The sequence below is a fragment of the Stylophora pistillata genome, chromosome 5, assembly GCF_964205215.1.
Source record: "Stylophora pistillata chromosome 5, jaStyPist1.2, whole genome shotgun sequence".
In the NCBI taxonomy this organism is placed as follows: domain Eukaryota; kingdom Metazoa; phylum Cnidaria; class Anthozoa; order Scleractinia; family Pocilloporidae; genus Stylophora; species Stylophora pistillata.
This window is the reverse complement of record NC_142523.1, coordinates 2,716,558-2,730,466: the sequence shown is the minus strand read 5'-3', so window position 1 is coordinate 2,730,466 and position 13,909 is coordinate 2,716,558. Positions and strand designations below refer to the sequence as shown.

At 41.9% G+C, this 13,909-nt stretch overlaps 2 protein-coding genes across 3 annotated transcripts; one reads left to right on the top strand and one right to left on the bottom strand.

Moving 5' to 3' along the window:
• Window positions 1-1,271: 1,271 nt before the first annotated feature.
• Window positions 1,272-8,329, bottom strand: LOC111341855 (uncharacterized). Of its 2 annotated transcripts, none has more exons than XM_022948880.2 (4): window positions 7,879-8,327; window positions 4,607-6,256; window positions 3,176-3,441; window positions 1,272-2,396 (listed from the first exon to the last, which is right to left on the bottom strand). In XM_022948880.2, the coding sequence occupies exons 1-4, from the start codon at window positions 8,165-8,167 to the stop codon at window positions 2,124-2,126; spliced, it is 2,478 nt and encodes an 825-aa protein (XP_022804615.2). In that variant the 5' UTR covers window positions 8,168-8,327; the 3' UTR covers window positions 1,272-2,123. The 2 variants fall into 2 exon arrangements, with proteins under 2 accessions (XP_022804615.2, XP_088617509.1); XM_088761383.1 differs by lacking the exon at window positions 1,272-2,396 and adding an exon at window positions 2,403-2,938 and having other exon boundaries at window positions 7,879-8,329.
• Window positions 7,926-13,443, top strand: LOC111341850 (uncharacterized). The gene is made up of 3 exons (XM_022948874.2): window positions 7,926-8,067; window positions 8,906-9,054; window positions 11,764-13,443. The coding sequence occupies exons 2-3, from the start codon at window positions 8,959-8,961 to the stop codon at window positions 13,411-13,413; spliced, it is 1,746 nt and encodes a 581-aa protein (XP_022804609.1). The 5' UTR covers window positions 7,926-8,067; window positions 8,906-8,958; the 3' UTR covers window positions 13,414-13,443.
• Window positions 13,444-13,909: the final 466 nt, after the last annotated feature.

The following is a 13,909-nucleotide window of genomic DNA, read 5'->3' as shown; positions in this document are numbered from 1 at the left end:
AATTTACATCATCAACTCAGTTGAAAAAACCAAATTATCTTACAATAACCCCACCCCCTCCCCCCCCACTAACGCTCAAAATGTCCGCTTTAAAATCTCTTTACGGAGGCCAATTTACATTATCAACTCAGTTGATAAAACCAAATTATTTTACAATACCCCCACCCCACCCCCCACTAACACTCAAAATGTCCGCTTTAAAAACTCTTTACGGTGGCCAATCTACATTATCAACTCAGTTGATAAAACCAAAATTACCTTGTCTTGTTACTCCCACTGACACAGCACCACGGTTTATTTAGAAACTTATCCCCTTTCACATCAATATTACCTTCTTTTGCTGACTCATTTACTAATTATTTTGTCATCGCTTGTCAACTGAACGGTTGTAATAGAGTTGAACTGAATGAGGGGTATCATATGCTCGAACGTAGAAGAATATTCTTGCAATGAAGTTTGATGGATTCTTTCACGAAAAAGTAACTTCCGACGCGAAATGCGACGTTTCGAATGCATACTGCGAGTCTTCTTAAGGCGACGAGGTTCACTTTATGTGTCACCTGTCACCGCACGAGCCGTTGTTCTCTGTTGTGGTTTGTGTATCGCCTGAAGAAGACTCAGTATGCAGTCGAACCGTTTATTTTGTAGGCTGTACACAGACATACAGGGCGTTATTTATCACGCACTTCAGCAGCAACTGCTATGTTTGTTGATTGAGATACCTAGTTTGTTTTAACCTCTCTCTGTACAGAGGTCAATTCTCTACTGTTTTCCTTTTGGAGTCCAAAGTCTCAAGGTCTAGTTATGGCCGGTTATGGTCTATAGGCAAACAAAGGGCAGGTGAACCCTTTCACTCCCTTGATTTCATTTACAATTCTCCTTGCCATCTGTAAAAAAGTTCTTCTTGTGTTACCTCTGAGAAGTTGGTGTTATCTCAACTAATCATGATCCCCTAATTAATAATTTTCTTTATTGTCATCTCTTGTCTACGTGATATTGGCATGACAATGTATGAAGAGCTTCCCTCTTGGTCACTTGATCATGGGGTTTTAAAAGAATTAACGATTATAATCAACGCTAGCTGACCTATTTTTTCTGAACTGATGTCAAGCCTATGCGTGTAACATCTTTGGTGCAGATGCCAGAGAATCAGTAAAACGCCTGCAAATGCTGTTCAAGGGGAAAGAGCAGTCATCTTTTGACTTATCAGGCGGTTTGTTGTGTGTACAAGCTCGTCAAAATACGGCACAAGCGGTAAAAATACTCAGTGATACTACACAAAAAAACCTTTACTAAGAGATTAAATACAAAAAATACAAACAACCAGTGAAAATACTCAGCGATACTACACAACCAAACGTCTAATAAGAGATTTATCATCCAACACGGTTGTGCCGTTTTCTGTCGTATTTATTAGGGACCTTAAGCAGTCAGGACGGCAACGCCAAGGAAGACTTCGATTAAAAAATGAATTTCTACTCTTAGTTAGAATTTCAAAAATGGATGCATGAGCTTACTACTCATACGGCGTCACAGCTCAACTTCAGCATGACGTATAGAAGTAGCGTTGAGTTGAATGGAAATTAAATTAATTTGCCGTCGCGGTTTCGGTTCGCAAACGACGCAAATTTTGGCGATTTCGCGCTGTTGTTTTGCATAGGACGGGTAAGAAATGTACAAAGTTTCAAAACGCACGTGCTGAGCTATTGTTCTGTCCTCGTTGCCGTAGCCGTCATGGTTGCTTAAGGTATTATCCACAACCCGTAAAAATACTCAGCGATACTACGTAACGAAACGTTTTCTAAGAGATTAAATACAGTATTTCTGGAATACAAATACCGCGAGATATTTGTACTCGTCTTGGGCGTTATTTGTACTCTTCGAAGCACATGCAGTTGGATAATAATCAGTCATACTACACACTAGAACGTCTTTTAAAATACATATATATATTAAGTCGCCAGATTTTTTTTTTTTTTCGATTTTACTTATTTTGCTGATAGTGGTACTCAAAGTAACAAATACACCCCACATTTCGGGCAGGGCCAGTTACAATACGACTGTATTTTTCATGTTATACTTATCTTGCTACCAGATACGTCTAAAGTAATATGCTCGTTCACCTAGTAGGTGCTAAACACTGCCCCGTTATTGTTGGCCATGTCCATAATTTTCTCCAGTCTTACGTTGTTGACTTTTTTCTCTCGAGCCATCTCCTCCTGGCTCTGTCGCAATTTCTCTTGTAGCTCCTGAGCGCTTGAGTCGGTTAAATTCAGACATGAGTAGATCTCCCTCTTCACTTGAAGGGATTTGAATTTCTCGTGGGGTACATCACACAGCTTTTCCTGGATCGCAATTGCCGCGTTCAGCTGCTCCATGGCTCTCGCATAATCTCCCTAGAATTGGAATAAGGTGAAGAAGACGAGCCTCAGACTCTCAAACATATGGTTGCGCTGCATACAGGACCGATGAAATGTGTCAGAGCCGTGATTTCTAGTCGTGTCTTGCTATCGAAGAAACCATTGTACTCAAGTGAGAATTGTTCAGTTTCTTATCACCCAATTGCATCGTGGACTAGTCACTATTTATCGCCTGGGAGGGGTCGGAAGATTTCTTGGAGGATCGCTGAATTTTCAGGGGAAACGGAGGGAGCCTCAGCGTCGCTAACAGGATATAAAAGGGAGACTAGAAAAAACTGGCTGCTGATGAGGAGGGATCATTAGGGAACCCAAGGTGGGGGATCAGGCGAATTTTATTGCGACACAACCAAAATCCTTCGGTTCCCTCTCCCCAACGATAAACAATGACAGGTTCCTCTAAGTCGTTTGAGCATGGCACCATTTACGACACAACACATCTCGACCACTCAGGGAGAGCAAGGTGTTGAGTTCCGTGGTCAGAGTCAAGATCTCAATCTTGAATGCCGAAGATGGGATTTCTGTAGACAAGAGATTGTGGGTCTTAAAGCAGCCACATAAATAACAAACACGTACAAAAATACGTATGATGCACGATCCTCGCAGTAGATAGCGCTATTTAAGCAATAGCGAAAATCAGACCTGAAAAAAAAAAAAAATCAGGCCTGTACGGGATTCGAACCACTGACCTCTGCGATACTAGTGCAGCGCTCTACCAATTGACAAAAATGTTTAACGTACAAAAATGTTTAACTCACCTTCATCTTGAAAGCAACACCCAAATCGTGATACGTTCGGGCAGTTTCTTGGTGGTAAAAACCAAAACACATCTTTCTGATACTGAGGGCCTCGGTGAAATATTCAACCGCCTTTTCGAAGTTCTCCAGCGCAAGGCAATCGTTGCCTAAATAGTTGTAGAGGGTTCCGGTGAATGGATGATGACCTAGTTGTTCAAGGTAGGCACCAAGGGCTTGTTCCCTGAGAGTTAGGGCATCAAGGTGGTTATTTAGGCTGCTTTGAATAACTATTGACAGGGAAAGACAAAAGAAAGTTGATGAGCCAACGGATCAAATTATGATAATGATAATCATAACAATTATAACTGTTATTAGTATATACTAAAACAGTGGATAGCGTTGAAGGCGCGCTCTGATTGGCTAGTCAAATTCCGAATATCCTTTGCTATTTACTCCGAGCAACTCGGGAAAAAGTGGCGTCCGGTTTGCATCCGTGACGAGCGAAGAAATAACTCAAATTTATTTTTGGTGGTGTATATTATCTCACCGTTTTAGTATATACCAAAACAACTTTTCACCTCAGTGTCGGTGGTTAGCGGTGGATATTTACCTCGCCGCGAATATCCACCCCTAACCACCTCCACTTCGGTGAATAGTTGTTAACTATTACTAATATTAATGATACACTTCACTTCACAACGGTAATTAACAGATCAACAGTGGTTTAGCCTGTTCTAAACTCTTGTCTACAACAATATTCGTCACCACAGTGGTCAAAATGACGTGGACTCACTCGGCTACGCCTCGCGAGTCCGCAACGATGTAATTGTCTTGTAGGCCCTTAAATGCGAAAAACTTAGAAATAAATATTCTAAATAGACATGTGATTAAAAACACTAACAAGAAAAAGGCAGACCAGTTGACTATATACAAGGGGTAGCCAAGGAAATGAACTCGGGGCAAACGAGAACAAATCCAGTGAGTTGCAGGGTAGAGGGCTTCAACCGCATACCATCAGTTAACACTCAACCACACTGCCTCCTAAAATTGTGGATAAATGTAAGCTAAAAATCCCTCTTCAAGGCTACTTTTATGATATATTTTTCCCCACGAGAAGAGATCGGGGTAATACAACACATTTAATGCCCCTCTCCGATAGAAAATTGTTGAACCATGTTTTTCTTTTTCGCTCAGTCGCGACAAATTATCTTCTCTCAGCTTCCTTTTCGCACCAAAACCTTGATGTAGCTCAGAAATGAAGTTCACGCGATCTCTTCATGTATTCAATCTCAGTAAACTGTGTCAGCCAAACACTAGTTCGACGTTCCCCGGGATCAAAATTGAAAGCAGCTACTGGCTATAGATTGTTTGACAAGTTCTTACAATTTTCATCTACATTCTTGACGAAAAATAATGAATTTTTAATCTGCAACATTGCTTAGGCTACACTACCTGCTCTGTCGTTGCAACAAGCTGCATACTTCAATGGTTCCTCGTGTCTCTTCTTTTCTCGGATTTCGAGAGCTTTGTCGCTCAGTTCTAGAGCTCTTGAAGGATTTCCATTCTTGGCCATGCAGCGTCCGATCTTGCTGTAGCACTGTGCAACGAGCTCTCCCTCTGTCAAGTTAAGCTGTTCGTAGATTTCTAGGGCTCTTGTCAAGACTCTGTAGGCTCTCTCTGTTACCACACTGCAGGATCGATGGCATTCACAGCTGTAGATTTGTTTTATGCCAACACACGTAAGACAATCAGCAACAAGTCGCAAGTCTCCTTTGGTTGCGCCAAGAACGACTCCGTAGATTTGTTCAAATTGAGCCTTCTTCATGACTTTAGCCAGGAAGATGACCGCTTCGTTTAGAATCTTCGCGCAACGTGTAGGGAGCGCTGTTCCCACACTCGCTGCCGCCCACCAAATTGCTTGAACAATGTTTTCCTCCTCTGCCCAGAAAGAACAAAGCGATTTCTTCAAGTCGCCTTTGCACAAAAATCCCTGGTGCAGCTGTGTAATTAGGGTTAGATAATACTCTACAAATCTTGCTTGCGCTTGACTGTAACACGCGCCCAATCGTTTGTCTGTCTTAGCCTTTTCTTCGCAGCATAGCTGAATCACTTGATGGACGAAGTATTGGTTAGAATCCAACTCTCTGTGGACAAGAGAACTCTTCACCAGTTGAAGTAAAGCGGTTAAAAGCCTTGATTTTGAGCAGCATACTCTCTGCGCTTGTTCTAAACTAAAAGCAGCCGGGAATACAGATAAGGAAAACAGATCCTCCTCGAAATCGGCGCCAAGCTGCTGTAAGCATTCACTGAGAAGGCCCCTCATTTGCAGCTCTGGCGACAGTTCCTTCATGTTTGCCACGTCTAGGGCCCCAAAATGACTTTCCAAACTTTGAATCAGTGTCTCTGGGGTAAAGAATTCTAAATATGCAGCGGCTGCGTGCAAGATCAGGGGAACCTTAAAGCAAAGTTGTGCTATAGTCTTAGCTTGCTGGTCCTCAAGAAAACAGCCATTGTCTTGAACCCTTTCTTGAAGCAATTTTGCGGCGGCGTCGTTTTCAATAACGAGTAGTTTTACCGAGTGACGCGGGGTTTGACACGAGGCAGGACAATCCACTCTTGAGGTAATGACACATTTCACATGGCCTGCAAACTGAGCGACATGGTTCACAAAACTGTAAAACTCCTCCTTCGAGTCTTGGTCACAAATGAGATCTTCAGCGTTATCGAGGATAAGCGTTGTCCTCGTGGTTAGAGATTTTAAATGCGACAGTGCCAGCTCACGTGGGTTGTTCATCAGTCCATGACCAACATTTGCTTTTAAGGCGCGTAGAATCCTGGCGGACATTTTACCGACAGATCGGATTTGTCGTAAACAAAGAAAGATAACTTGGAAACCCTTCTCCATCATCGTATGACCGATTCTTTGCGCCAAACAGGATTTGCCATAACCTGGTAAACCGGTTATGACTACAAGTCGTTTGCCGTTGCCTTCACTGAGAACTCTGACGATCTCATTCATTGTTTCCTCTCTTCCGTAGAAATGAGATGGCTTGCGAGGAAGAGCCCCCACGAAACTATTTGCATTATCAGATGATCCTTGTTCTGAAAGTAAGGTATTCAAAATATAAGTATCCCGGTTCTTCTGTATCTGGGTGGGTTATACATCATGGTCATCATGCTTGACGCCGAACAGATACTTCAAGATTTGGAAGGGTGACTTGAGCCCACAAGGAGTTCTAGATAACTCTCCCTCATTCCCAATTTGACAGTCGAAGTGTTTTTCATCGATAAAGAAAAATTAAGATGTGTGTATCGCGTTATGAAATATGTAGAAGCACACTAGAAGATAATAAATAACACAATAAATAACATAATAAATAACATATTAGCCGGTACAGTTGGTGTGTAGTATCGTTGAGTGTTTAATTCTTACGCGTTGTTTGTATTTTGACTAGCCACGCGATATATATAATGCGTGTCTAAGGCGGTTCTATTTCAATTTGAAGGTGTAGATTAAGCAAGTATTTACACAAAAGTTAATCACGCCTGATTTCCCATTAGAAATCCATTTTATAAGGACTAAGAAGGTGATGAACTATTCGAATATCATTTATAGCTATCATTGTGGGATGTCAAACAAATACTCGGTTTTCTTAGGAATGCATGTTGATGAAACTTTGCGGACGGCCACTCAATATCAGAACTGGATATTATCATAAATTAAAAAAAAGATTTAAATGAAGTAGAAAACGACCAAGTGAATTTTTGCTGTGGATAGTTATCTAATTTCGATCCGGTTGACTATTGTAAACGATCGGATAAAATTGTGTAAAGTTAGTGAAATTTTCCGCTTAACTCGGCATCTGTGACGTCACCGTGGGAAACATGAGTAAGGAATAACCTTCAAAGCGATATATTTGATCAAAAGTGCGGAATTTAACCTTACTTTAAGGACTGTGCTTGGGAATTACACGCTTGTATTTACAGTGATTACTATCATTATACTTCGAAGTGATATAAGACTCGAAATAATGATAGCGTGACTTTCCTCCTTGTTGAGCAATTGTAAAACAAAATATCACTGTAAACAGCTGAGTAATGGGGGTTATCCCTTAGGGTACAAATCCCGAGTTTCACGTGTGTAGAACTAAAATCCAAATTTTCCGACCTATTGTCAACGGATCTATAGCCCAATCCTGGTAAAATACGACGTAGAGAGGGCATGCCTGTAACATATTTTCTCAAAGATCCCCCGCAAAGTTTTGATTCATTGACTGAGTCACGTCACACACGGTTGATTTCTTCCCTTCTATAACTTCCGTTCTTGTGGTAAAATTACATCATGATTGTGCCGACCGCCGGTTTTATTTGCTTGAAACGTCAAAGATTAATTCCTAATGATCGATACTTATCAAATATAAAGCTATTTGTTTTCCTCCAACCAGGGATTGTTCAAATAACTGGCAGTTTATTTGGTCGATGATGTTGTCTCAGATCGATCGGGACTATCATTGAATCTAAATGTAACTAAACCGTTTTACTTTGGCACAGCGAAAGACTTCGCTTCATGGTAGCGTGATGTTCCTTAGCAGCAAATTCAAAGGCTGTTCTAAGGTGCGAAAGAGAATCCCTTAAAATGATACCGGTCTACAACTTTTAGCTATGTCAAAACAGAGCGAACTAAACAACAAAGCAAACAAACTTCAGTCTGGGAGGACGCTTACCTCCAGAAACTTCTGTTGCCAACGATATCCTTGATTCGTGTTGCCTCACCTCTTCGCTAAGATCGATTCGACCAGCCGACTCTAGCCAGGAAGCCAAAAAATGAAGATTGTTTGGGGATAGTAACCTAGCGTTCATCATTTGACCGAAGAGTTGAAATGGCATCTGCAAGTTTTCCAATGTTCTTTCAGGTAAGTGTGCCTTGAGGAGAAATTTCATTCTCTCGAGGTCTCCCGCCCTGAATCGATCCGATATAGAAAGGAGAAACGCGTTAAATTCGCCACCCTCCATTCTGTTTATCAAATTTCCAATACTCTGAATTGAGTTTCTCGACTTTTTGCACGAGAAACTGGTGAAATCGTACTCGTATTTGTTTACCAGCCAGGGGCTAAACAGGACGCGAAATGAAGTTAGTCTTGGTTTCCCTGTAACGTCACGTGACCTCTAACAGATGTCCCCATCTCCCAACGCTGTCCTCTCTTTTAACCTCGTTCCCAACAACCGTGAAAACGAGGTTGCTCGTCATCTCGATCTGCATATTCGACGTTTGCGTTACCCTGGCAACTCAAGTTGAGTTTTTTCATTCTTAGTAACGGGTTTTTAATACAGCATAATCCACTTTTCTCATGTTTGAAATTTTGTATTTTTTCAATGTCACTACGTAGTACCCAGGGTTTTCTCCCTTTCTCAAAACGAGGTTTTAGATGGAGTCAGAACTGAGGGCTCCAGATACCGTTGAGCTTTCGGTCAAATTTATATATATATATATATATTAGATTTTAACTTGAATTCCCTTTATTGCCGTTCTATTTGTAAATGGCCTAAGCCCAAAACAAGATAAGTAGAAAACAGTCAATGTAATCAACCGGAAATTGATGTACCGGAAGTAGAATTCTCGGTGCACGAGTCTATGCGTGACGATGATGTTTCAGTTGACATTTGACTAACACATTTTGCAATGTTCTACTCACGACCGTGGATTCGCGTAACGTATCTGATTGGTTAGCGAAAGAATCATAAATTTTACAGAACAGAACATCAAGCCCAGTCTTTTTCGAAGACCATTTGGAAAGAAAGTCGAGATGCGTGAAGGGAAGATCGAAGAAATTCTCGTTTTAACAGAAGAAGAGGAGAACACGCCACTGTTTGTCTCTTCAAGGGCTAGACGCGAAGTGCAGGTAAATATGGAAAAAAACTCCTGTCCAACAAAAAAATTTTGAGTAAGGAGATCCTCTGCAAGAGGATCAACTAATTTTTAGGAACAACTAATTGTTCAACTAATTTTTTGCTTCGTTCACAAGCCCGGCATCTCTTCGAGTTCAATATCGAGCGAAGAAATGTTAAGAGCGAAATAGTGATATTATTTAAGTTTGGGGGCGTTTCTGGAGGACGAGCCTCATCACGTAGGCTTGTAAGGGTGGCGAACCGTAACTTGTAAAACGAACAAAAAGCGATAAAAATGTAAATATTGTAATTTTTTCTTGTGCTAAGTATAGCAGTATTCTTCATTTTCCAGGGTGTCGTGACAGTAATGATCAGCTGTTGTCTAGCCTCAGTCACGGGTTAACGTTTTTAAGCGAAGATCTCGCCAGTCTTTGATTTCATCAGGCGCTACCATCGACCTTACTCTCATCTTTCCTTCTGGTGGTCTTTGAACTTTTCTTATTGCGAAACTAATGACATTTTTTTTTAACAATAAAAGACTTCTTAGGAAGTTTTAGTGTTGTGACAGACAAGAAGATTATGCAAGAATAGGAAATAGCGCGTTTCAGTTTATCTATCGATCTTTGAATTCGAAGGACAAAGTTGGAATGAAACACAAATTTTTGTGGGTGCTTTGTTTTCATGGTCTTCAATGTTTAGGATCGGTAAAGATTAATCTGAACCCTTTCCACCCAATCAGGGGTATGCATCTTCCCTGTACGTTTCCCAAGAAGCTGACAAGGAGAAATTGTTTAACGATCGAAGGCTTCGTTAGCTGTTGGTCATTCGCTTTATTTTCGTGACCTCAATGTGTGATTAAGGGGTGAAGAAATTAGATGCTAGTCACTCCAAGGGATTAGAATGTTATCTTCTTTTGTCCCAAAATATATTGTTTTGCACACAAAAAGAGCTCAATTACTCCGTCGCGACGTGTATGAGGGGTCAAACAAAGTCAAGTTTATATTATTCTGGTGCTTGTCAACCCGCTTTCAATGAGACTTCCACATTCGTCGGTAGAAAGCAATGCAAACTCGCGAATAAGTTTGAAGGAGGGGCTTTTGGGGGGAAGAGAGTGGTGTTTCGCTTCGTTAGCGCTTTAATCGCGGTATTTCATTGCGAGAAAATGGCAAAACACCACCGCCACCTCAAACAACGGGGTCATGAGTTTCGTTTATGGATAGTAAGAAAGGCGAATAAGTCTGCTTTGGAGATAAAATTCGACAAAGACACCATTTCCTGTTCACCTTCAAGAGCCTTTCAGAGGTAAATCTTTATCTCAGGGACCAACCATTTAACTTTTGAGGGGGGGGGGGGTGATTTTGAAAAAAAAATTCTTGCAAGCGGTTGTTGGAAGAAAAAAATTGCATGCAGCCCAAATGTAACAGAAAAAAATGTACCGAAAAATCGGAAAAAAATATCCTGTACAGCAGATTGCTAGAAAAAAGTTTTCTTGATGACCAGAAATCACCCACCCCCCCTCCCCCTCAAAAGTTAAAAGGTCGGCCCCTTAGCAAACGTGTCACTTGTCGTTGGTGGTTCAATCCACATGAATTCTAGTCACGTTTATCACAATCCACGTTTTCCTCAATGTGACCGCAAGCGAACATCAAGGCCGAATGAAGCGCCGAGAAAATCGCGACTGGAGAAAACACGAGCCAAACCAGGGGATACGTTACGGAGACTTAGCTTTAATCAATCTCGTAAAATATCAGTCGTCCCTATACGCCGGTGGCTTGAAACCAAAACTTAAGAAGTTAACTCGGGATGAACGCCGGACGTGAACAGTGAACAGTGAAAGGGCGTACGATGCAACAACTTAAAATCAGCGGGAGAGAAAAACTATCCGAAAGAATCAAATGGCACAAAGGCCAACTGTAATTGAAATGTCACGCAAAATTCAAAGTCACGCATTTAAAGTTACGCATTTACGCTCAACTTATGCCATTATTTGTTGACTTCTGAATAACCTTCAATAACAATTGTGGTCTTTGGCAATATTTTTAAAATGAGTGGTTTGATAGCCGCGTGCTAACCTTTTCTGTCTCAAATATGTTGCGGAGCTTCTGGAGTTGTATACACATTGCGGACCTGTTTGTTTTGGTACCCTTGGGGTTCAGGTCACTTTTTGGGTCACGAACGAGAGAGAGAGAGGCATCAATTTAAAGCCCTCACGGTGATGTTTGCTCCATCGAATTCCCATCACAGGGGTAGGGTATAAAGAGATAGCCGTGTAACACTGGAATTGTTTTTTTTTTTTTTTTTTTTTGACAATATCTGGTGCCACTCATTATTTATTGCCTGTAAGCTAAGTGGGGTAGGGAGGGGACGGGATGATCTCTGGTTGTGTTACGATGAAATTAACTGAATTCTCCCATAGGGCTCTGTAATTTGCTAAAGATTGTTAGGTATATTTGTAAGCCAATTTTCAATAGTCTCCTCTTAATCATTTATCGGTGACGACTGATCCCCCGACCTCGTTCCCATGGTCTCTCAACTTCCCACCCCCTGGAGCTCAAGGGGGCGCGAAGATGAGAGACCCTGGGAACAAGGTTGCTGTTCCCCGTGAAAACTATGTGATCCTCCTAACATCCTCCGTCCCCCACCCCCATCTCCAACGGCGATAAATAATAATCACATGGATTAATGTCTTGTCCCTCAAATCTTTTTTTTTATTTTTTTCTCAGATATTTGCAGGCCGAGTGGGCATTCAATGGAAAATTCTGAGATGCTTATTTGCTTTCCTTTATCCGATTTCTCACGTGACCATTATCGTGTCTCTGATATCTTTTTTCGTCACAGCATTCAGCTTCGCTATCAACTGCGCGCTGGAAATGACATTTGAAATGATTTCTCCACAGGGAGACTCATCTGCCCACCAGAACTTATACACGTGTTGCTTGTTAATGTTTCTATGCTGTACCATGCTTTTCGTCTGTCTCGTATTCTCCTTGTTCTGGGAAATCATCAAAGTTGCGGTTGTAAAGAGCACTCTCATATTCCGAAAGGTCAAGGTGGTGGTTTTTCTCGCCATCTTTATGGGTTCAGGTATTTACGCTGGGTGTGTTAGAACTAGTTTTGGTGTCATGATGACATTGCTAAGCAGTTGCCTTGCAGTGTGTTGGTTCGCAGCTTTTATCGTAGCAGTACTTGGTTCAATTGGCTTGCTCGTGTTCTGTTACAGAGAGGAGAGCCACGAAGCGTACGCCATGGTTCTTTTACCACTTTGTATTCCGCTTGTTCTGTTTTCCATTCTTGCCCCTATTTCCTTTACTCTCGTTGATGCGTCAACTGGCGCGGTTTGTTTTGCATTTTTCTACCCATTCCTGACAGCTTGCCTTATATTATACATCTGTTTCCGAGGCTCTAGAAAACCTAACGGGGAACAATTTGTCATGAAAAGACGTTTTGCTGTATTCTTTACCGCTGCCTACCTTGCTGTGTTGATTCTAATGGTTACATCTCGCGCATATAGCGAAAACAGTTGCAATTTACCATCAGTGAATCACTTCAAGGCGATAAATTTTTCCATCAGTAAGAAATATCAGCCAAAGTATCCGATCTGCGATAAAACATGGACCCCGTTACGACTGAACGTGGCCGAAATAGCATATCTCTCGTTCGTCACCTACCAGACAAACTGGAACAGGCAGGATCTAAGTAAGTCAATTAACAGCTATTTCCTCCATCGAGAAGGTCAATGGAATGTTAGTTACATGTCAGACGGAAATCCCAGGTTTTATCACTTATTCGAGGCGACAAGGAAAGTTCATATCATCGGTATACGAGGAAGTGTGTCTGCAGGAGAATGGTTTGAATACCTCAAGTTGTGGAGTGAGGTAATTAGTTACCAGCTCACCTCTGAGGCTCTCCCGGTGCAAAGGTTCCCATTGAGTTTCGTGACGTCATACGTGTCTGCTTCGTCTTTTCTGGAAAGGATTTTGCATCACAACCGCCCAGACTATTCTCTCGAGTCAATCGAGTCGTACATCAAAAGGGAGAATCTAAAATCCAAAGGTATCGTTCTTCTTACTGGACATTCCTTTGGTGGCGGCTTAGCAAAGATTATAGGGAGCCGTCAGCAGATTCAAGCGGTGTCTTTCTCAAGCCCCGGTGAAGTGTACATCAGTAAAAAATTGGACTTCAGTCTAGAAGACTTGCAGCGTTACGCTACATCCGTAGTGTTACGAGATGATTTGGTCACGTGGGTTGACCACCACGGTGGATTGGTCCAGTATATCAGTCGTAACGCAAATCAGCATGTCTCGTGTCACGCTGTTAACATTTATTGCGAACTGAAGAGAAGTTGCGGCTTTCAAACTCCCATTCCTTGCTAAACTCAGTGAAAAAAATGGAGTCAAAAACGCGAGTTCTCTTCCAGTTATCTTGTAGCCTGTGAGCATGAGCAAGCCTCTCCTTGTACCCAGACCTTTCACGGCCGAGTGGATGTAAGTAACATTGATACGGAGGGGTCTGGGTACAAGATTAGCTTCAGCACTCACGTTTCTTCGCCCGCAGCAAAGTATATATGCGGCTTTGAGAAACGCGAGTCAGGCCAGATGACTGCAAGGGGTCTGGTAGGGATGAGGAAAGCCCTCGTAACTAGTGCCAGACTCCCGCCAAACTTCTCCGTGGCTCGCCTCAAATCTTCTCGCGGTCGAAAAGACGTGCGTCCTGCAGCTGTGAAGAGGGGAACCGTTTTTCAACACTTGACGGAAAATAGGGCGAAAATCTGATCCCATTTAGGGCCTGTATGAATGATTTAACCGACTAAAAAGGCGTGGAAATGAACACTTTTTTATTTCTTGGTTAAGAACACTATGTTAGCAAACG